Here is a 22820-nt window from a genome sequence, read left to right on the forward strand (position 1 = left end):
AAACCGGATCCTCTGGATCCAAACCAGTCGTTCAGGGCAAGAGGTTCTCACCTCACAGCCTTCAAAGAGACCAGGAGGAGGAAGTACATTCCACAGGGCTACGGGGCCCTCAAACAAACCCACACTCCACGCTCTGCTACAATAGAAATACATTTGATCTCATGTATGGGGCTAGCAGCTAGCTAGCTCAGTCGGCACCAACGTGTTGTACTCAGAGCTTGTGGTTGTACTGTGTTGTACCATACACAGAGTACACACTGGACACACATGGTTTTATCCAGAGCAATACAAGAGCACTATAATTATAAGTTATTATCTTGGATACATAATAATTGTCCAAAATACATATTTGAAAGCCAGCTCAACCACTCTAAAGTCAACTTGTTTTTTTTACTTGTCGTTTATTTATTGTCTTTTTACAGGACGTCAACGACATCCTGTCATTGTTCATTGTGTTGAAATATTACACTTGTACTTCCAACTCTATTACACATTGAACATGCTCTTATGACGATGTTTATTCTTGTTATTGTTCCATTGATTGTACAACATTTTGTTTGAATAAATACAAAATCCTTCTTCTGTGTATTAAGTGTATGTTTGCGTGCGTGCATGTGTCGTGTCCATGACATGTATACTTTTTGCATTACAACCACATAACATATGCTGCATGAAATTGGTTGCATTTGAATCACAGCTGACATTACTGTATGATTACGCCATCGCCTGGCCAGGGGTCCTGCGCGCGACTTCTTGGTGCTGTCACTGGTCTGGACGGACTCAAAACACAACGCCTCTATCCCAGAAAAATAGGGGTTTACAGTCAGCCAGTTGAAAACAATCGAGTCAATACCCAATGATTCGTAGGTGTAATACAACACATTTTAATATGTTTAATCATATCATAAGGTTCGAAATGCAATGGTAACGTAAAATATCGTCAGAGCTTCAGGAGTGTATCGTCGAGGTCATCGTAACTCCCCTGCACCTCGAATGGTTCGGTCGGTTGCTACGTTATTCTGTGTAGACGTTCTCCGGCTGGAAGGCCAGCTGAGATGAGGAAGACGCGCCCGGACTGAAAACAACGATAAAAACAGATTCGTAAACGAGAATAAGATGGCGGGTCTAAGGCTGATGAGCGGCAAACACCCCGGGATGAACCCGGCCGTCAGGTAACGTCAGGAACCGTCCGTTTGTGGGGAGAACGAAGAGGCGACGGCGGAGCTCGGTGGCTAACGGCCGAGCCTCCGAGGAGAGGGAAGGGCTCCTCATTCACCTTTATCCTCAATACATTTGAGAAAAAACTGTCTTAAATTGTATAAAATACACATTCCTAAAGACAGATAACATTCAGTTCAGCCCCCTCTGCTACAACAGTGAATTCAACCGTTTTCCGTAATCAGTATTATAACGGTAATAACGTTTCTTAACGTTACATGCTCATACTTGTGCACTCATGTATATAATGGACCCTGAACGCCATGGCGTGTTGCTGTGGTTCCAGCTGTTGTACCCGCTCGTATTCTATCTATCTATCTATCTATATATATATATATATATATATATATGTATGTATATAACTGACATATTACAACGCCCTGTGGTTCCAGCTGTTCTCGGCTCCGTCGGGTCCAGGCTCTGCTCGCCGAGGGGGGCAGCGCCACCGCGGACGGAGTGCTCTGCGTCCTGGGTGAGTCTGCTACCCATCATTACGCTCACGTCGTTGACAGGCGAGGTTATTATGTGTTGTTATGTGTAGTGTTTTTTATTATAATGGTTGCAGGGCTCTCAAGTTTTGAACTGAGTTCAGAGTGACATTTTGTATATTAACGCGACTGCATACAAATGTGGTGCCATAAGGACACGGTGACTAATGTATGATAGTAAGCATTATTGGCCCTTAACACTAATATTCAGAAACAATACTGCCTCAAAATGCTATTGGCCTAAGCAACACCAGTAGAGGCATATAATTTTCCATGAACTTGTAAACGTTGCAAACGTGCAAAGAAAAAAAATATATATATATTTATGTGGCATTCAGTCCAATGCTTAAAATATATCTGTGGCATTCAGTAGGTTGTAAAGTATGACCAAGTGATTCTTTCTGTTCAATAAAACAACTTTATCAATCCCCTGTAGTAGAAATTTGTTAATGTTTGTCCCTATAAAACATGAGGGTAAAAAAAACAACATACAAAACTCTATAAAGTCAAATCGTCAAATCTGAAGGCTCTACTTAACCACTCCCCCTACTCACTTCCACCAATACAAAGAGAACAGAACTGAGTAGGGGAGGGCATAGCCTAACTAGTTTGTGAATGACCAAGAGAAATGCAACGCAAATTCAACGTGAATATGAGGCTTTAATAAAATCCTGGGCGATATTGAAATTCCGCCCGGACACATTTCTTTAAAAGTGTCAAAAAAAAAGGGAAATTCCGTGCAAAAGAGGACGTCTGGTCACCCTACGTATGGGGAACCCATTTGATTCCTACCTGTTCCACTGTTAAATAGCGGCGCAAGTTTGTGGGTGCTATCCTGGTTATTTCTCTGCGTGAGAAATACGAAGTGTGGCGTGTGAGCGTGTGTATGGGTTGAAATGCGTGTGTCTCACGCCCAACGCGTGAAACTTGAGAGCCCTGTGGTTGTCATCTTTAGGCATCGACAGCCGGTACAACGCAGGCTGCACCGAGCTGGCCAACTTCCTGTTCTACGGCCTGTATGGGAAGAACCAGATGAACTTGGACCATGTGCTGGAGGAGTTCCCTGAAGAGGTGTTGGATGGTGAGTCTCTGGGCCTCAAAACCAACCAACCTTTGAATCTTCTTTTCTAAGAATTCAAGGGAACATTTCTGATAGTTTATGTCATAGTGATATTTTGGTCTCAAAATCCAAGGTTGAATTACAATGACGATAAAAATGATAAAAGTGATATGATAAAATGATATAAGCATAAAAAAGGGCGAGCCATATCTTTAAATGCGGTTTGAACACAGTTGCGTTCTTCTGTATACGTTCCTTAACATAGTTATACTCTCTCAACATAATTCCATGCTTCAATCTCTTAGCATTACTAATGTGACGTTCCTTCTGTCCTGGGCAGACGTGATCCTGCTGATCCAGTGGGACTGTGTCCACCTGTACTGTAACCCCGTCAACTACAGCTACCTGCTGCCATACGTCTCCCACTGGAGGAACCTCCACCTCTACTGCCTCACACCCAGTGAGGTACAGCCTCTCCTCCACCCCTATCCCGCTACACCTTCACCCCAGCCCTCCACCCTGCCTCCCCAGCCCTGCACCCCCTCCAACTCCACCCCAGCCCTCAACCCCCACCAACTCCACCCAGCCCTCCGTCCCTTGATCCCAGACCCTGCTGTCCATCACCAAAGCTGGCAACACCTTCACCTCAGCTCTAATAATTTCTCTCTCTACGTATATTGTTATTATTATTTTTTTTATTCCTTGACAAAAGAGAAACAGGATTCATATTGCTAACACCCCACCTTGTGTCTCCCAGTATGAAGATGAGGAGGCTGCAGAGGAGTTCAAGATCTCCAGCTTCGTCTCCATGATGAAGGACTGCAGCTGCGTCCGAGTGCCCTTCAGCTCCCAGGGTAGGATCATGGGTTCCTCTGTCCAGCCTCTCCCACATTGACCCTGTAATGTTATACACACTGGTCTGGGACACTGGGGCCTTCCCACCTGCTGGTTTGAGTCACTCCATATAGGGCTGCTCGATTATGGAAAAAATCATAATCACGATTATTTTGGTCATTATTGAAATCACGATTAATCAAGCGTTTATTTTTGAGTTTGAAGCATTTCTCTCCAAAAATATCTTTGCAACTGAAAACTCTCCTCTTATAAAAATATACAAATTGTTCAATTAGAAAATGTTAAAATCGAAAGTAATGCACAAATATGTATCCAGCTGTTCCATATAAAACATTTAATGAATAAAATATATATACTAGGAAAAAAATATAGAAAAATATAATCTAAGAAAACATTATACTAGTTTGGAGATCATTTGACACAAAAATCGAAATCACAATCAAAATTTGATTAATTGCACAGCCCTAACTCCCTACAACCATGACATAAGCTGTAACGACACTAACCTCATGTTGCTCCAGGACACGTGCAGAACTTCCACATGTTCATGTTGGAGAAGTGGCCCATCATCCAAGCCTTTGCCCTGGAGGGCATCGGGGGAGGAAGCTTCTTCACCATGAAGTACAAGGTAGTCACCAACCCCAACCCGGACCCTGTTTACCGTCTTAAAGGCCCCATATTAAACCACCAGGTGTGAGTGTGATTAGCCACTACAAGCCTTTTTGAAAATACGTCTCTTCCTTTGTTTTAGTGACATCACAAGTGGGCATGTCCACCTAGATGTGTGCTGGATAGATCAGTCTACCAGCCTACCCAGTGGACTGTAGCAAATGTTGCTCATCTATCCTTCATACGTCTAGGTGGACACACCCACATATGATGTGACTAGAGGCTGATTTTCAAAACAGCTTGTAACAGCTAATCACACTCACACCTGGTGGTATCATTTGGGACCTTTAAGGTGCTGTAGACAGTGGAACACTTCCCCAGTGTGCTGTGAACCGTGAGTCTCACTATGTCTTCTCCTGTGATCCAGCTCATGGACATCAGTGAGAGGCTTGGGCAGATGTACAGCCGGCTGGACCCACTGTCCCTGGAGAACATCCTAGCAGAGGTAACGCTAAATTTCCACCAAGACCTTCAACTGGTCCCAGTCGGTCCTTCTATGGCCCAGTTCAGATAAATACTTTGATAATTTCAGTACTCTCAAAACCATTATGTAAGGTTTACTACTGTTGACTGTTTATACTTTTATTTAGCATCTACAGTTCTACTACTCATTGTGTATATAGACATAATCTCTATTTGTTGTTTTATCTTTCCTTTGTTAACTTATTATATTCTACTTCTGGGCTGTACTTGCTGCTTTGGCAAAAGTTATGTCCGGGATCCATAAAGTCCTCAGCCTTCTGTTTCTCCAACAAGCTGGTGTTTAGAACCAAGTTGGCCGCTTGGTTGAGGCCCGTTGAGGAGTTGAGATATGAAACGTTGCAACATTTAATGAAGGAAGTGGATCAACGTGATCTTGTTGTGGTTTGAAGGACCTGGTGAACTTTGAGAAGCAGTGGAGTAACTTCTTCTCCAGTATGGACCTGGAGAGTCATCTGTCCATCCAGGAAGTCTCTGAAGCCCAGGCAGGAGAGGTAGGTCCTCCACCTGTCTATCTCACCTGTCCGACTTATACGTCTGTCTTACCTGTCTGACTCCCCTGTCTGACTCCCCTGTCTAACTCACTTGTCTAACTCACTGTGTCACTAGTATTTAATGACCTTTCCAAATGCTGGATAGTTGAGTTTAAACATCCTGTCTGGTGCTCCCTGGTCTCAATGTTTCTGAGATGTGTTCATGTGTCTCTCCAGGTGTTCAGAAGCTACTACTCCCACGGGCTGATCTCAAGCAACATCCCGGAGAACAGGTAGCATGCCCGCCTCTGGCCCGCACCATGTGACCCCCAGGTGTGTAACGGGTCATTCCGTGGGTGTCGCTGGTCATTCACACGCGCGTTGTGTGTGCTGTGTTGCAGTAAGGCCAGACAGCCCTTCATGCTGTTTGGAAGCCATTCCTCAAAGGAGGAGCTGGAGAGCTACTCCTTCAACTTCCCCTCCGAGAGCCACGTGGTCCGCAGCACCGGCAGCCACGGGGCCCCCGCCACACACATGGTGGGAGCTCGACGCACGCACGCACGCACGCACGTACACACGCACGCACGCAGGCAGGCACACACACACACACACAGATACATATACACATACACATACACATATAAACACACAAAAACATATACACACACACACACACACAGAGTCAGAGCCCTGGAAGGGATTGATCCATAAACATACCCATAAAGCTCAACACACCCACACACATCAACCCATGGTAGGAATGGAGCGCAGCCCAAGCCCACACAAATCTCACAATCGCACAAATCTACACACCCACATCTGTGTACACACACAAAACCATGCCAACTCACAGCTCCGCACCACACACAGTGAGAGTACACCGTGTTGATGCGTTCCACCCCGTGAACCCAACCATCTGTTCCCCGTAGGTTCTGCAGTGTGTGGCCCCCAAGGGCCCACTGGCCTGCGCTCGCACCTACTTCTTCGGGACCACGCACAGCCCTTACCTTGGTAAGAACACGCTCCCAAGTGATTTACAACACAGCCATGTATATATAGGCCTGTATATACAATCCCATACTCCTACTACCAAATCCCTTCCTCCAGTGCCTCAATGTATGACACGAACGTCACAGTATCAGCCCTAACGAGAAATGTAATGTGTTTCGTTTATTGTTTAATAATTCATTCACTCATTTGTTTAATACACTGTGTATTAATACTGGGTTTCCTTCGTAGGGAAAACAAATGGCGGACAGCATAAAACAGATCACCTGTAAGTGTTCCGGGTGTTCATAATACATGAGAACCTGTCTCAGACATAGTGAAGTGTTCATAATACATGAGAACCTGTCTCAGACATAGTGAAGTGTTCATGATCAATGAGAACCTTTCTCAGACATAGTGAAGTGTTCATGATGCATGATAACCTGTCTCAGACATAGTGAAGTGTTCATGATGCATGATAACCTGTCTCAGACATAGTGAAGTGTGTTCATGATACATGAGAACCTGTCTCAGACATGACAGTAGTTTCATGATCCATGTGTGTGTGTTGCAGGCTCCTGTCCCAGATCTACTCTGCCGTCGTGCAGGCCGTCCTGGCAGGCATCAAGTGCTTCTCGTGCTCGTCCAGCTCATCCAAGGTACTGCTTCTCAAGGGTGCAGCTCAGTAGAGAATCGAGGAAGCAAGCTGGGTTCTCACGAATCACAGATGAAAAGCCTGATTACTCTTGACTCTGACTCTTGCTTTCTTTCATTTAAGTCAAGAGTATAACAAAGCATTACACCAGACGGCTTCTTCTATAAGCTGTCAAGAGGAATGTATAATCAACGATTGCCTTGCTCACAGCTCAGTGTGCTTTCTCTTCAGGCTAAAGACGTAGCAGAGCAAACCTTTCTTCTGGCTCTGGAGTCCTTGAACTTAAGTCAGTATCGCAGCGCACTCAGGTACTTAATACTACAGACTTTCCACACACAATCTAGTCTCCTTCTTTATATATTCCTTACTTTACTTTACCCACCGCTAAGCGTTTCTGTGCCTCACCACTCCACAGGTCCAAGAGTGAGTTCACCATCCAGGCTGTGAATAACGAGGGAAGGTAGGTGCTGCTGGTTTAAGGTTATTACCCGCTATAAATTCTTCGCTCTAGTCTTCACCAGACACTAACCACTGATCTGCCTCTGTTTGTCCCAGGGTTGTCCCTCTCAGCGACGAAGGAAGCAGATACATGGTTAAAACTGTGAGTAACACAAGAGACGTCTGGAACCCCAACGTATTTCTCACAAACTGTCCAGTGCATCACCTGTCTCTTGTTGGTACCCTGCAGGCCTCCATGACTGTAGCGGACATCCCAGACCTCCAGCGGGGCGGGGGGGACCTGGGATCTGTAGTCTTCTCCGAGTGCTTCTTGGAGTCCAGCATCAACATTCAGCAGAAAGGTACAGACAGCCCGGAGCTCTGTCCACCTATGATACCAAACAACAGGTCCGCCCATCACTAGTACACATCGAACCTGTTACACACCGGTGAGCCCACGGATTCAGATGGAAGTCGAACACTATGTGATTTAAAAAAATCTGTTTCGGGCTGGTAGCTTGAGGAAAGAGGGTGGGCGTGTTATCTCCGTGGTAACGACCCACGCCAACTTTATACTTTTTAATTATCGTTGTTGTGTAACTGAGTGTTGTAATTAGTGATGTTGTGTGTAAAATCCGCCACAAACCATATAATAATAGTGTTATACTAAAGGTGGGGGGCCTAACGGGACGGGAGGCCTAACCCTCACTCGGATGCAGGCATTAGAAAAATAGCTGATACGATAAATGGCCAGGAAGCCTTATCGATAATATAAAGGAAATTCATTGAGTCTTTAATGGGCATGTGTTAGTTTAAGGTGTGACCTGTGAAGACCTTTTTAAGGGGCCATGGTGGCTAGGAAGTTCCTTCCTCAGATAAACATGGTGCTGTGTGATGTGTTGTTTCTCCTGTAGATGGCGGTGTTTCTCCTGACTGCTGCTACACCATCCTCACCACAACGGTGCCTCGCTACGCCTGCTGGCTGGTGCGTAGCTGTACAAACCAGCCACACTCTACGTGCTGCAAGCTGCTGTTCCCCAGCGTCAGATGGCACTAGACCACTCACAGCAAATTATAACGGCTTTTGCTTCGTCAAAACATGTAGTGAATAATAACATTGTCAAAACATCACTTGAATTATACGCGGCACATGAAAGTGTCATCGCAGAGTGAGGATTACGGGGGGATATCTCAGATGGAGAACTTATTAAATATGAAACAGCGAGCGTGGATTTCCCTTTGTCGATGTACTCTAAAGAATTAACCTATAGGCGACAGTTTGTGGGTAACACTACATGGTATCTGTGGTATATATCTGTGGTATACATGGTATATAATGCTGAATATTATTTAGTGTTTAATCCCTGTGGTTGTGTCCTTTCAGGTTGAGGGGGACTTGAAGCAGTCAGAGCAAGCCCAGCTCCTGATTAAAGTGAGTTTAGGATCTGAAACCTTTGGGGTCCCCAGATAACCTTGGAGGGTCACTTCAAATCTTGTTCATATAAACATACATCATTAACCTTGAAAGTGCACATTGTACATTCCTCCACCACCTTCATGCTTCCACCATAGCCAATGTGGAGAGACGTACAGTTAAACCCTAAGTTAAACCTAATGAGATGTGATTGTGAGTGTGATGTTCTGAATGGTCTCCTCTCTCCAGAAGAAGGAAGAGGACACCTGCCTGGGCAGAGCTCTGACGGGGGCGGACGGAGCCTACGTCTGCTCCTCCAGCCTGCTCTCCACCCCTGAGGAGGGTACTCTCCAACACCCCCACTACGCCCTAGGACATTTAGTACAGCATACACTACTACACACTAGGACTTTATCACAGCACACACTACTACACACTAGACACAACCCACACTACTACACACTAGGATTCATCACAACGCACACTACTACACACTAGGAAATTTAGTACAGCACACACTACTACACACTAGGACTTTATAACAGCGCACACTACTACACACTAGACACAACCCACACTACCACACACTAGGATTTATCACAACACACACTACTACACTCTAGGACATTATCACAGCACACACTACTACACACTAGACACAACCCACACTACCACACACTAGGATTTATCACAACACACACTACTACACACTAGGACTTTATCACAACCCATACTACTACACACTAGGACTTAAACACAAACACACACTGCTACATATTGTTTACATTGTCGATTGAAGCAGCTGTTTTTCCACGGAAACGTGAATGTCTTTACGTGTACTTGTAGGAAAGATCAGCTTCTTCTCGGAGGGACTGCTGTTTGTCCATCCCCAATACGGAGCCACCACTCTGTCAACACAACACATCAGCAGCATCAGCTTCTTCCATGAGGTAGGACCTCCGCTCTGTCCATCACATCAGCTTCTCTCATGAGGTCGGACCACCGCTCTGTCCAAAAGAAGTAGTGAACCAGCGTTAGAAGGGGTCTGTGTGTATGACAGAAGGTTTAAGTGCGTGATCTGTGTGTCGACAGTTGGCCAATGGGTTCTTCTGTGTCTTGTGTTGCAGGACTCTGAAGCGGTGGCCTCTCTGTTCGTGGAGTACGACAACACCCTGCTGGGTCACCTCCCCTTCCCGCTCCAGAGCCCAGACCAATGCCTCCTCTTCGCCCTCCAGCCCAGGTCCAAGAGCCACAAGGCCTTCTTCTCAAAGGTAGGACCTGCTCCTCTCGGGTCACCAGCCGCCTGGCCCTCTCCGGGCCTGTGCTCTCTCTGTTAGCAGCACGAGGTAGAAGTGAAGAGAGCACTGCTTCGACCACCGAGATGAACACGGCAGAACTCAATCACACCTTTAGTTAGCGTTGAAGCACCGAGGAGCCTCCCGGCTAGGAATGGTAAATGGACTAAACCTAATTTACAAAAAAAAACCTTGGACCAAACCCCTTTACAATATCGCCAGAAAATCACCCAATCATGCAGACATTCACACACCGCCGGCGGAGTAAACCATGCAAGGCGACAGCCAGCTCGTCAGGAGCAGTTAGGTTGAGGGGCCTTGCTCAGGGACACTCAACACGGAGCCGGGGATCGAACTAGCAACCATGCAGTTACCAGCCAACCCGCTCTACCTGCTGAGCTACTGCCTCACGCCTAGGCCCTGCAGTGGGTGCCTAGCAGGGTCTTGGCCTGGTGTCCAGGCTCTTCACCAGTCTTCCTCTCCCTTCCAGGTGCTCTCCGTGTGGAAGAGCTCAGATTCAGCTCTCCGTCTGCAGCTGGTGGACAAAGATGAGCTGAGCTGGGACCAGAGGAGCATGTAAGGAAACATTGTCTCTCCTGGCCGCCTGACTTCCTCCTCACACCTGTTAGAATAAACTGTCTAACCCCTACCTGCTCCTCAATAAACGGCCTCTGTATTCACTGTCTAACCCCTTCCTGCTCCTTAATGACCTGTATCTGATAAATAAATAAGATCTTCTGCTAAATGACTAAATGGTACTGAGTAGCACTCCACTCCTTCCAGGCACAACAGACTGCAGAAGCTTCATGAGAGCCAAGAGCCCCCAGTGGCCAAGAGAAGAGGCAGCATGAAGACCTCCTACTCCCACCTGCCTGAGCAGGACATGTACGCACACACACTCACACACTCACACACAAACGATCACACTCACTGACTCACACACAAACGATCACACTTACTCAGTCAGTCACTCACACACACACCCTCACACACGCACAATCGCACCCACTTACGCACTCATTCAGTCACTTACTCACTTACGAAACACACACGCATTTCAAATCGTACTTAATGTCAGTGTGTTTTGTCCACCAGGTTCCTTCAACACTTTTCTCTGAGCAGCGTGGGCCAGGAGCCCATCCTGAACGACCACCTGGGGGCACTGTTCCCCTCCGCAGACCTGAGGACCCCCCTAACCAAGCCCCCAGACAAGGTGAGAGCACTGCCAGCTGACACAGACGGAGAGACTCTGCTCCACTTGAACCTCGGTTCCCCTTTAGGTTCTGGACCTTTCCTTTAACCAGAGAACGGTTCCCCTCTAGGTTCTGTCTTACTGGACTTTCCCTTCCACTAAAGAACGGTTACCCTCTAGGTTCTGTCCTACTGGACTTTCCCTTCCACTAAAGAATGGTTCCCTTCTAGGTTCTGTCCTACTGGACCTTCCCTTCCACTAAAGAACGGTTCCCCTCTAGGTTCTGTCCTACTGGACTTTCCCTTCCACTAAAGAATGGTTCCCCTCTAGGTTCAGTCCTACTGGACCTTCCCTTCCACTAAAGAACGGTTCCCCTCTAGGTTCTGTCCTACTGGACTTTCCCTTTCACTAGAGCTTCTGTTTCATTTTAGTTTCTGTTTCTAAAATGGAACTACTACACACTAGGACTTTAACACAACACACACTACTGCACTCTTGGACTTAATCACAGCACACACTACTACACACTTGGACTTTATCACAACACACACTGCTACACACTAGGAATTTAACACAACAAACACTACTACAAACTAGGACTTGAACACAACATACTTCTAAGCACAAGGACCTTAACACAACACACACTACCACACACTCGACACAACACACACTACTACACACAAGGACTTAAACAGAACACACACTGCTACACACTAGGACTTAAACACCACACACAGCAGTTTGTGCAGACTTGGTTGTGTTGTGCTCTCTGCTGATTGGCTGTGGTCCCGTTGCCCTGTGGTAAGGTGATCATCACTGTGGTCAGCGGTCTGCCTGGGAGCTGGAAGAACAGCCTGGTCCAGCTCACCAAGGAGGGAGGAAGGTATTGAATAGTTTACAATGTTGTTATTTATAATATTCCAAGTAGTGCAGTACTCATAGAAACATGAATCCCTATCCATGTTGTTGTTATTGTAAGTATCTCATTATCTCTGGGGTCTCCACCTGTAGTTGGGTGGTGTACCAGCCCGACTCTGACAGCAGCGATGGATTCTCCGCCTCTCACCTCCAACACTTCTTGTCCAACTTACTGGACAGCCAGCGGGCCGTTGTGCCCAAGCCCCGCCTACTGCTGCTCACCCCAGGGTAGGACGACTAACAGTGGAACCCACTCCTAACAAAGTACCTGCTGTAGACAACTACTTATGAAGCCCTGGGCTGCCTTAAATCTACTACTTATAAAGCCCTGAGCTGGTTTAAATAAATTAAATATGAAGCACTGAACCGGTTTAAATCAATGACTTATGCCAACTCATTTTGTTGCATCCCTTCTGGTGTAATGGTACCATGAGATGCTGATCCCCATCATCTTTTGGCTGCAGGTACACTGATGTTCTGGAGGTGATCCAGGCCATCCTCTCGCACCCTGACCCCCTGGTCCAGGCCTGCTTCTCCATCGGGGCCGTCACGGCTTGTGTGGAGCCCCTCTCCTCCTGCATGGAGCACAGGTAACCTAATAACTCCTGTATGGAACTCGGGGTATCAGGTCTGACCCTCATCGCTGCTACCTCCAGTTACTAAGTCCTGATCACAGGGTATCAGATCTGACCCTCAGCTCTGCTACCCCCCAGTAACTAACTCCTGTGTGGACCAAGGGTATCAGATCTGGCCCTTATGGTGCTACCTCTAGTAACTAACTCCTGTGTGGATCACAGGGAATCAGATCTGACCCTCATCGTTTTACCTCCAGTAACTAACTCCTGTGTGGACCAAGGGTATCAGATCTGGCCCTCATGGTGCTGGAGTTAGCTACATCCAGTAACTAACTCTTTTATGGATCACAGGGTATCAGACACTCATCGTTTTGAGACCTGCACTGTCTCTATCGTGGTGCATTGATGCCACCGGTAGTGGTGAGGTAATGTCCCCCTGCACCCTGTTTGGTTCCCCCTTCTTGAGGCGCAGGGGGTGGGACTCCAGCTATATCTAGTCATAACGTACCGAGATACTGTAGTGCCAAGTTCCATGTCAGCAAACCAAACAGGGCTGTATGGTCTGTGAGACGGCTGCATCGTCCCCCGTGTGTGTGCTGGTGGTGAATGATTGAAGAGCTGGCTGCGGCCAGGCCATACAAGACTCTATAGGCTTTCAGAGCTTCCCCTAACACAGAGGCTGAGCCCTGCAGCTAATCTAACACTGCTGTTGTTGCAGCAGGCATCACAGGACACGAGCCAAGCCTCTCCGAGCTGTATCCAAACACACGGCCTCGCCCTCCACTCAGTGGGAGGCAGCCAGCCAATAGCCCTAGTCGGTGTACCTTAAAAATCCTGCATTTGATAGAACACAGCTCAGAAGTACCCGCTGAAACAGCAGTGAGGACCAGCTCCTGCTGTGAGGTGCTGGGCATACTGCACAGGTCCCTCATGGGTGCTGTGGTCCTGTTGGGACAGATGGTAGCACTAGATGCTTCTGATGCAGTACCAGGACAAGATGAATGTAGTACTACTTACATATGTACTACTACATTCAGTAACATGATGTAGTACTACATGAGTACTACTATATGAGCACTACAGGCAGTAACATGAATTAGTACTATGAGTACTACTATATGAGTACTACAGGCAGTAACATGCTGTACTACTATATGAGTACTACAGGCAATAACATAATGTAGTACTATATAAGTACTACTACAGGCAGTAACATGATGTAGTACTATATAATGACTAAAGCATGCAGTAACTTGATGTAGTAATATATGAGTACTACAGGCAGTAACATGATGTAATACTATATAAGTACTTCTACAGGCAGTAACATGTATAGTACTATATAATGACTAAAGCATGCAGTAACTTGATGTAGTAATATATGAGTACTACAGGCAGTAACATGATGTAATACTATATAAGTACTTCTACAGGCAGTAACATGATGTAGTACTATATGAGTACTAAAGCAGGCAGTAACATGATGTAGTACTATATAAGTACTAAAGCAGGCAGTAACATGACGTAGTGCTATGTGTTATTGTTAGCATTATCTGGGAGCGTGTTAGCGGTTACCTCATGGGATATTTCGGGTGGGGTGTTGCGGAGCTGAAGCTCCAGTCTCCGGGGTGAGGTTTGTTCTCCAGTGCTGCTCACATTATGGGATGTCCCTGGATGTTTCCCTGGGATGGAGAAGGGCATTAGTGGCCCAAGTTAGCAACATGGTTAGAGCTGACTCCCCCATACGGGGCTCCTCTGACAAGCCTTCTGTCACCGTCTGCTGCCATCGCCCCCACTGATGGCCTGCCTGTGTGATTGTGTGTCTGTGTGTGTTCTTGTGCGTGTAGGTTTGTATGTGTGTCAACGACATACATAGTCTGTGTGCGTGTGTGGATAAGTCTGTATTCTTGCAAGCTTGTGTGTGCTGGTATGTGTGTGTGTGTGTGTGTGTGCGTGTGTACGTTTGCATGTGGGTGTTTGAATGTTTTTGCATGTGTGTGTTCGAATATGTGTGTGTGCATGTTTGTCTATGCGTGCGTGTGTGTATATGTGTATGCCTCTGTGTGTGTCTGTATGTGTGCATACGTGTGTGCGTGCATGCCTGTGTGTTTGTGTGCGTGCCGGTGTGTGTGTGTGCGTGCGTGTGTGTGTGTGTGTGTGTGTGCGTGTGTGCCTTCAGCGTGGTGCTAAGTGGGTGTGTTTAGCCCTTGCGTCACCCCCCCAGAGCAGAATCCTCTAATCCCAGAGAGCCACCAGGGAGCTGGGCAGCCTGTGCCTCCACAAGGCTCCTCCGTCGCTCCTCCTCCGTCTCCAGTGATGGAGGTACACTCTGTTACATCGGGACAGGCTAGGACAACGCCCCTCACGTCGTCTGGACCCACAAGGCTTCAGTTCAGAGAGAGATGACCCCATGATGAACTGTTCAGATGATAGTCTAGGGTCTAGTGTTTGACTTCCAATCCAAATGTTCACTGTCTAACCCCTACCTGCTCCTTCATCACGTGCAACTGAACCTGTGTCTAACCCCTACCTGCTCCTTCATCAAGACCAGTATCTTAATCACTGTCTAACCCCTACCTGCTCCTTCATCATGACCAGTATCTGAATCACTGTCCAACCCCTACCTGCTCCTTCATCATGACGTGTATCTGAATCACTGTCCAACCCCTACCTGCTCCTTCATCACGTGTATCTGAATCACTCTCTAACCCCTACCTGCTCCTTCATGACCAGTATCTGAATCACTCTCTAACCCCTACGCGCTCCTAATGTGTATCTTCGCTAAATGCCCGTGGATGATGGCGTGTTTACATGATTAACCGCTCAGTGTAATTACAGAAGGCGTGTTTCTGGTCAGGCCCTCCCCCTGCCTGGTTCCTCTGCCTCAGGGAGATAATCCCCCCCCCTGCCTGCAAAGAACCATAACAGAGTTATCCTTTTATCACCACCCCCAGTCTGAAACACGCTTACTGTGAGCGTGGACGGCACAGCCTCCCAGCATGAAATGCATAGGGCCCTCACACCAAACCCACAGAGACATGTCTCCAGCGGGCCCCCAGCCCCTGTCAGACACGGTCAGCTGTGTTGAATACAGCGGCCCTCTCAACGCCGGGCCCCGGGGCCATCCGCCCACGCCGCTCACATGTCACACGCGAATACGAGAGCAAACCCAGTGGCCGGCATGTTGGATGATGTCTACATTAGCCCTCGATGGCTCGGATCCCTGTTCTTCTTACTGTCGGACGGCAGTAGCTCAAGAGGTAGAGAGGGTTGACTGTTGTCCGGAAGGTTGCTAGTTCGAGCCCGGGCTCCTCCTAGCTCCTCCTTGCTGAGCAAGAGGCTTCACCCTAACTGCTCTGGGCAGAGACGTGTGGCGTCCCCTGTCTGTATAAACTATAGAAAAGAATCATGACCATTACTCCCGAAGGGACTCGACTTCCTTTCCTTCCCTTTTTACTATCACAGAGACATCCCACACTCGTTTAGTCTGGCGGGGCGGTCCGTGTATACCAAGGAGTTACAATTTAAATTGAACTAATGGGATACAAGCCATTGCCTGTGTTTTTGTATTAGTGGGTCAACGTTTCAGAAATGAGTGTGAACGCTGTGTAGCATGCTACTAGCGTCCCAGTCCTGATGCTGATGTGCTCCTGCTCTCCTCTCCTCTCCTCCAGGTTCACCTTCCCCAAGCTGGTGGAGCAGTGCAGCCAAGGTGAGTCCAGTCAACCAGACAACCAAAGACAAATGATCAGACAACCAAAGCCGTCGTAGACAGCCCCCGCTAGTCGTAGAACGATAGGCCAGCAGAGAGAGACAGCAACGTTGGTTGCGTGGAATTATTCTGGTCCCAGAAAAGACGACGTTGACCTAAAAGCGGTACTTTGTCCAGAGCGCCTTGCAATTATTGCCACAACCAAAGACAACACAACCAATTTATTTCCCCCCTCAATTCGCCACCATTAAATATGGTGATTGGTGGTGATGATAGTGATTGTATAACGCGTGAAAAAAAATATTTTACTTTTTGTCATTTCGCGATACGTGCTGAAGAAAGACCAAACATCGCAATGCGATTTCTTTCAATATCGTGCAGTCCTATTTCCTACACCACAACATGAAGTCCAGCCCAACCCCGCTGCTGCTAACCCTCGGCTGTCCGTCTGTCCACCTCTGTCCGTCTGTCTGTGGGGCCAGGGGTGGTGAGTGCGGTGGTGTTCACGGGCCAGAGCTCAGAGGTGAAGCATCCGTCCAGTCAGTACCTGCACCAGCTGCTGCGGGCCTCCAACCCCAGCGCTGCCTTCGTCCAGGCCGAGGGCGGAGCCCTCACCAGGTGGGAGCTCACACCACCTCCATCATCGTCCTCATCACCATTTCCTCCACCATCCTTATCCTCTTCATCGTCAACGTCGTTACATCTGTCTTGTAGCCTCCCCATCTTAATGGAGCCTGTTATAAGTCTGATTCTGTTTCTCGAGTTTACATTCAGTCACGCCTTCTCTGCCGTTTGGATACTAAGAGTTGAAACCATTAAAAGGCAGGAGCTGTTAGTGATTCACTGCCCGGCCGACAGCATGCGCAGACTGGTCTTAATATAGCAGTTCTTTGTTGCAGAATGACATGATCTACTTTGTCAAAATCCTCGGATCAAAGAGGGATTGATCAAAAGAGTCCGACACTCACTCTTTGTTGCAACGGTTTGAGTACCGAGCAATCATGTGTGTTTGGTAATGAGAGTGAGATCACACCAAGCATAATAAAGAGTGGTCTTTACTGAACACACCAGAGCAAGGTCATCACCGAACACAGCTGTAAGGTCATTCCCAAACAGACTAGAGTGAGGGCATCTCCAGACACACCAGAGCGATGTCATTACCATCACGCTAGAGCAATGTCATTACCAACACACTAGAGCTATGTCATTACCAACATACTAAACTGATGTCTTCATCCAACCCCCTAATATGTGTTGTAATGTGTTGGGTGTTGATCAGGAACGAGGACGTCAAGCTCATCCTTTCTGACAGCAGCTTCAACCAGTCCCAGATGCTGAGGGCCCGATACCTCCTGTACCCTGGCTGGTGAGACCTTAACCAACCCCACCCTTCCTGTTCCCTGACCCCACCCCTCCTGGTCCCTTGCTGCTAAGGCTCGTTCTAAGCCACTGCTGTACAAACACAGCAGGCCTCTTGTCATGGGACCAGAGCAGAGCAGCAGGATAACAGGGTCTGGATCCCTTCCAAGGCTCTGACACTTAACATCTGACACTTAGGGTTACGTGGCTGTTGGCTCAGAGAGAATACCGGGGACAACGTATACAGTGGACATATTTAACATCAACGCAAAGCAGTCTGGGTGAACTCAAGCCCTGCCGCAGCAAGGGCACTGCATCGGAGCTGCATGGGGTTGAACTGTGTTTGTGTCTTACTGTGTGTGTGTGTGTGTGTGTGTTCCAGGTGTAAGGGCCGCTACGCCACGGGCCTGGGGGGTCTGGTTCTCACCCAGCAACGCCTGCTGTTCCATCGGCCCTTGGAGAGGCCCCTGTTCACCCAACGCTGCAACGGTGAGACGCGGACACACACACACACACACACACACACACACACACACACACACACACACACACACACACACGTGACAGTGATATGAGCTGGCAGGGTGTGATAAAAGTTTGCCATGTTCAGCTCCTAATATGGCGGCGGCCATGTTGCAGTAGTTGTAAGTCGTTGGTGTGAATTTGATGAACTCACAGAAGGAGGGGACCTCTATCCACCCCATACCTTCTGCCCTCTACCCCAACACCCCCTGCCCTCTACCCTAGTACCCCTTTATACCCCCTGCCCTAATACCCTCCTGCACTTGTCCTGGACCACCGCCCCCCTGCCCTCTACCCTAATACCCCCTGCCCTGTTGCCCTAATACCCCCTCCCCTCTACCCTAATACCCCCTGCCCTCTACCCTAATACCCCCTGTCCTCTATCTTAATACCCCCTGCCCTCTACGCTAATACCCCCTGCCCTGTACCCCTAATACCTCCTCTCCTCTCCCCTAATACCACCTACCCTCTATCCTAATACCCCCTGCCCTCTAACATAATACCCCTGCCCTCTACCCTAATACCCCCTGCCCTCTACTTATATACCCCCTAACGCAGGGTCCTCTATCCTAACTCCCCCCTAGTCGTACCCCTGACCCTGACACAGTGGTATAACATTGGTAACGAAAGCATTCATCTTACCCATCATGCGTCTGTGTTGTGTGTTGTCTACCTTTTTCTTACCCATCATGCCCCTATGTTGTGTGTTGTCTACCTTTATCGTACCCATCATGCCCCTGTGTTGTGTGTTGTCTACCTTTATCTTACCCATCATGCCCCTGTGTTGTGTGTTGTCTACCTTTATCTTACCCATCATGCCCTTGTGTTGTGTGTTGTCTACCTTTATCCTACCCATCATGCCCCTGTGTTGTGTGTTGTCTACCTTTATCTTACCCATCATGCCCCTGTGTTGTGTGTTGTCTACCTTTATCTTACCCATCATGCCCCTGTGTTGTGTGTTGTCTACCTGCAGCGCTGAACTCGTCCCTGACAGGAAACCCCTTCAGAGGAAACCTGTACCACGTCTGGGGGAAGGTCCGCTTCGCTGGTAGGGCCGCCGTCTCCGTCTACAGTCTCCCTGTCTCCCTTCACTTCATGAGCTATGAAACGCCTGAAACACCCAAACCCTTTCCGATCACGAACGTCTTGCTAATTGGCTGCTAACCAGTGTGGCCAGATTGGGCCAGATGTCCCGCCCAATCTGGCAACACTGCAGCCAACAGCCACCTCTCTTGTTTTTTAATTGACACACACCTAATTGCGCTATGCTACTATGAAGATATGTGTGTGAAGATAGGTCAACACGTTCCATACAAAGTGTTTGTGATTCACATTCAGGGGGATTTTGGTCAGTGTTGCCAGATTGGACCAGATTGGGCGGGAAATCTGGCCTAATCTGGCATCAGTGACTATGATGGTTATCAAACACACCTTAACAACAATAAGGCTCCTTATTACAGCTGTTTACCGTGTTTTAAGAGACCCTAAACGTGTGATTTCTCTCCGTGGTAAGTACTGTAAGAGACGCTGGGACGCTGCACCACGGTAGGACTCAGTACTCGCTCTGCTGTCGTCGTGTTTAGACCTCTAGCTCCTCACACCGTTCTCCTAGCTCCTGCTAGCGCTCTCACTTCCTGTCCCACACAGGAAGTGATGGCGACAAGGTCCCTGTAGAAGCCATGCATGGAGAGCGAGAGAGAGAGAGGCGCGGCCCTGCTGAATGAACGTGCACACAGTGTTTTATTTTCTCTTGATTTGACTCTTTTTTTCCCAGCCATGGTCGACCCAGTTCTCCATCCAGCCACCTGTTGTTGTTTATCTAGCGCATTAGCCGCGCTCTATTCCCCCCAGTGTTTACGTTCTGCCTGCTTGGATTTCACGCGTCTGAAATAATAGTGCGCGTCGCACGTCGTGGTGTGTTTAGCCAGGGCTGTAGTGGAGCCGAGGGATGGATGGTATAGATGTCTGGGCATTAGCACCGTCTTCTCCAGCATGCTTCCCCCAGCCCCCCCTATGGAGGGGATGAACCCTGTGTAACCCCCGGTCCTGACCCAAACCCCCCAGACTCTGAGAGGAGGATGGAGGTGAGCTACAACGCTCTGAGCGGGGCTCTGACCGTCACTCCCGACCGGAACCCCACCCAGGGTACCGCCGGCTGCTTCCTCCTGTTCCACGGCGTGGGGCTGACCCCCGACGGACTCAAGGACTGGCTCCGGCTCTGTGCCAAGCAGGTAGGTCATGACGTGCGCTCGCCTGCCGATCCAAAGGGCCCTCATGTTGGAGGACATCTTTAGATAAAGTATGACAGAAACTGGACTTCTCTTTTGTTTTTCGTTTATTTTCTTGTTCGCATGACACTGAGTCGTAAAATCAACAAGTCAAACAATTGCCATGGTAAATATATAAAGTACTTCAGGATATATATATTTATATATATACCGTATAAACACGTTTCCACCAGGGGTCAAGTGGGTGGGCTCATTGAGCCTTTTCAAAATAGACCCGGGACGTATGATGGACGGATTAGCGGACCAATCGGTACAGTCCACTTGATAGGATGGGCGGTTCCTCTCTCCATCATACACTCCCACTTGTATAGTCACTAAGGGTTGGACTTTGAAATTGCCTGTGGTAATCCACACCACAGCTGGTGGTAACACTGGGCCCTTTAAGAGCTGCCCAGTGGCAGTCCTGGTTGACAGTCAGGTGCTGCTCCTCTGTGTTCCCAGAAGGAGATGAAGAAGGTGAAGAGGACCAGGAACAGCATCTCACCGCAGGAGATCAAGAGCATCCATGTGAGGAGAAGCTGGCTGTCGCTAACATTTGTCAACACAGGTTCAGTTTAGCATAGAGCTAAATACATTTATTAGCATGCATTCAAGTAGAAGTATTATTTTTTCCCTGCTTGATAGTTGGGGTTCAATTTAGGGTTGAGCTTGTAATGCTATTATTGGCAGCAAGTAATGTTTAGAATAGAGGGTTCGGTTTTAGCCAGATTCCTCTTGGTCGTGTCCGTGTTTCCGAGTGGGTTCGCTTCGGCCCACGTGACGTAATGCCCTCATCAGCCGAGCCCATGAGGTTGGCAAACATCGTTACGGTGCATTACTGCCAACCAACTGGAGCGGAGGATAGACCGGGAAGCACACTAGTGTGGACCGCCGGAGTGACGTGGACCCTTCAGAATCAGAACAAGAATCAGAATTACTTAAATAATTAATGTGATGAAGATCACATAATAAATAATCAATAATACATTGTAGTAGACCTTGTCCGAGCCGTCAGCGCTAACATGAGTGTCCCCCTGTGTGCTGGTAGGCTTCACGGCACCTGGAGCCGCTGCCCTCCGGCTTCTTCTACAACGGACGACACTTTATGGACATCTTCGGAGAGAAGAGGCTCTTCCATCCCAGTATCCTGGTCGGTCAGCTAAACACGCAACGTAGACCAAAGTCCTTCGTCGCCCTTTAGGAGCTAGGAGGGGTAGAGCTACATTTAGATTTACGTTGAGGGCATTTAGCAGACGCTTTTATCCAAAGCGTCTTACCGAAAGAGAAACTACAATATATCGCTGTCCGTGCAGTAAGGATGTTCATAGAACCAAGTGTCAAGCACTAACAATCGTTAGGTTAACCCATTCCCCGTATACAACAAATATAGCTAGGATAAGATGCTACACAATTAAGTACAATAACTAAGTACGACATACAATATGTGCTGATGCAACCACTGGGGATCTACAGGAGGTGTTCCGTTTATTCTATAGGAGATGAAACAACAATGCGTATGTAAGGGCATCAGTACATTAACATTGAGGGGATTTTGCTGAAGCTTTTATCCAAAGCGACTTACAACCATTCATTCACACATTCACACACCGATGGCGGAGCTGCTGTGCTACTGTCGCCCCACTCAGTGAGGTCTGGGCAGCAGGGTCATCGTGCGGCGTCCTCGTGGTTTGCTGCCCAGCCTTAACACGTCACCCAGACATGGAGCAGTTCATCAGAGAGTACGTCTGCGACGCCAACCGAGAGATAGAGCTCTTCAACAGCCAGCTGGACCTCCAGACACAGCCGGACCTGTTCGACCCCCCTCTGTAGATCAACTCCGTCCGTCCGTCTGTCTGTCTTTCTGTCTGTCTGTCAGTGTGTCTTCGTTAAAGCCAAGGGAATCGTTAAGGGAAGGATGGGGGTGGGGGGGGTGGCGGGGATGTATGTGAACAGAATCCCAGACCTGTGTTGTTTGCCAGACCAGCGCTCACCACACTCTGAGTTTAGCTGCCAGCGTTGCGTTGCAGAGAGCTTGTCAGCAGGTGAGCTCTGGGCTCACCAGCCAGAACCAAGAGTAGTGATGAAGAGACACAGACACACGACAGCACAACCTCCTGGAACCACGCCCTGAGAGGGAAGCTCCTGTGTGGGAGTGTGTGTGGGAGTGTTGGTGCTCGTGAGATAGAGAGTGTGTGTGTGTGTGTATGTGCGTGAGATTGAGAGTTTGTGTGTGGGGGGGG

At 48.2% G+C, this 22820-nt stretch overlaps 1 protein-coding gene across 2 annotated transcripts; it reads left to right on the forward strand.

Annotated features, from left to right (window-relative positions):
• The first annotated feature begins 1034 nt into the window (after nucleotides 1-1034).
• Nucleotides 1035-22790, forward strand: dnaaf9 (dynein axonemal assembly factor 9). Of its 2 annotated transcripts, none has more exons than XM_079752933.1 (37): nucleotides 1035-1172; nucleotides 1611-1690; nucleotides 2662-2787; nucleotides 3107-3231; nucleotides 3524-3620; nucleotides 4143-4249; nucleotides 4658-4735; nucleotides 5163-5264; nucleotides 5481-5536; nucleotides 5645-5780; nucleotides 6173-6254; nucleotides 6483-6519; nucleotides 6805-6889; nucleotides 7117-7193; nucleotides 7301-7345; nucleotides 7441-7486; nucleotides 7574-7685; nucleotides 8238-8308; nucleotides 8708-8755; nucleotides 8987-9080; nucleotides 9584-9687; nucleotides 9865-10008; nucleotides 10523-10608; nucleotides 10816-10917; nucleotides 11128-11245; nucleotides 12034-12110; nucleotides 12239-12373; nucleotides 12610-12735; nucleotides 16395-16432; nucleotides 16915-17050; nucleotides 17712-17798; nucleotides 18174-18280; nucleotides 19287-19361; nucleotides 20378-20544; nucleotides 21043-21108; nucleotides 21629-21722; nucleotides 22298-22790. In XM_079752933.1, the coding sequence occupies exons 1-37, from the start codon at nucleotides 1117-1119 to the stop codon at nucleotides 22408-22410; spliced, it is 3435 nt and encodes a 1144-aa protein (XP_079609059.1). In that variant the 5' UTR covers nucleotides 1035-1116; the 3' UTR covers nucleotides 22411-22790. The 2 variants fall into 2 exon arrangements, with proteins under 2 accessions (XP_079609059.1, XP_079609060.1); XM_079752934.1 differs by having other exon boundaries at nucleotides 8990-9080.
• Nucleotides 22791-22820: the final 30 nt, after the last annotated feature.

This window comes from Pollachius pollachius (genome assembly GCF_949987615.1).
Source record: "Pollachius pollachius genome assembly, chromosome: 15".
In the NCBI taxonomy this organism is placed as follows: Eukaryota; Metazoa; Chordata; class Actinopteri; order Gadiformes; family Gadidae; genus Pollachius; species Pollachius pollachius.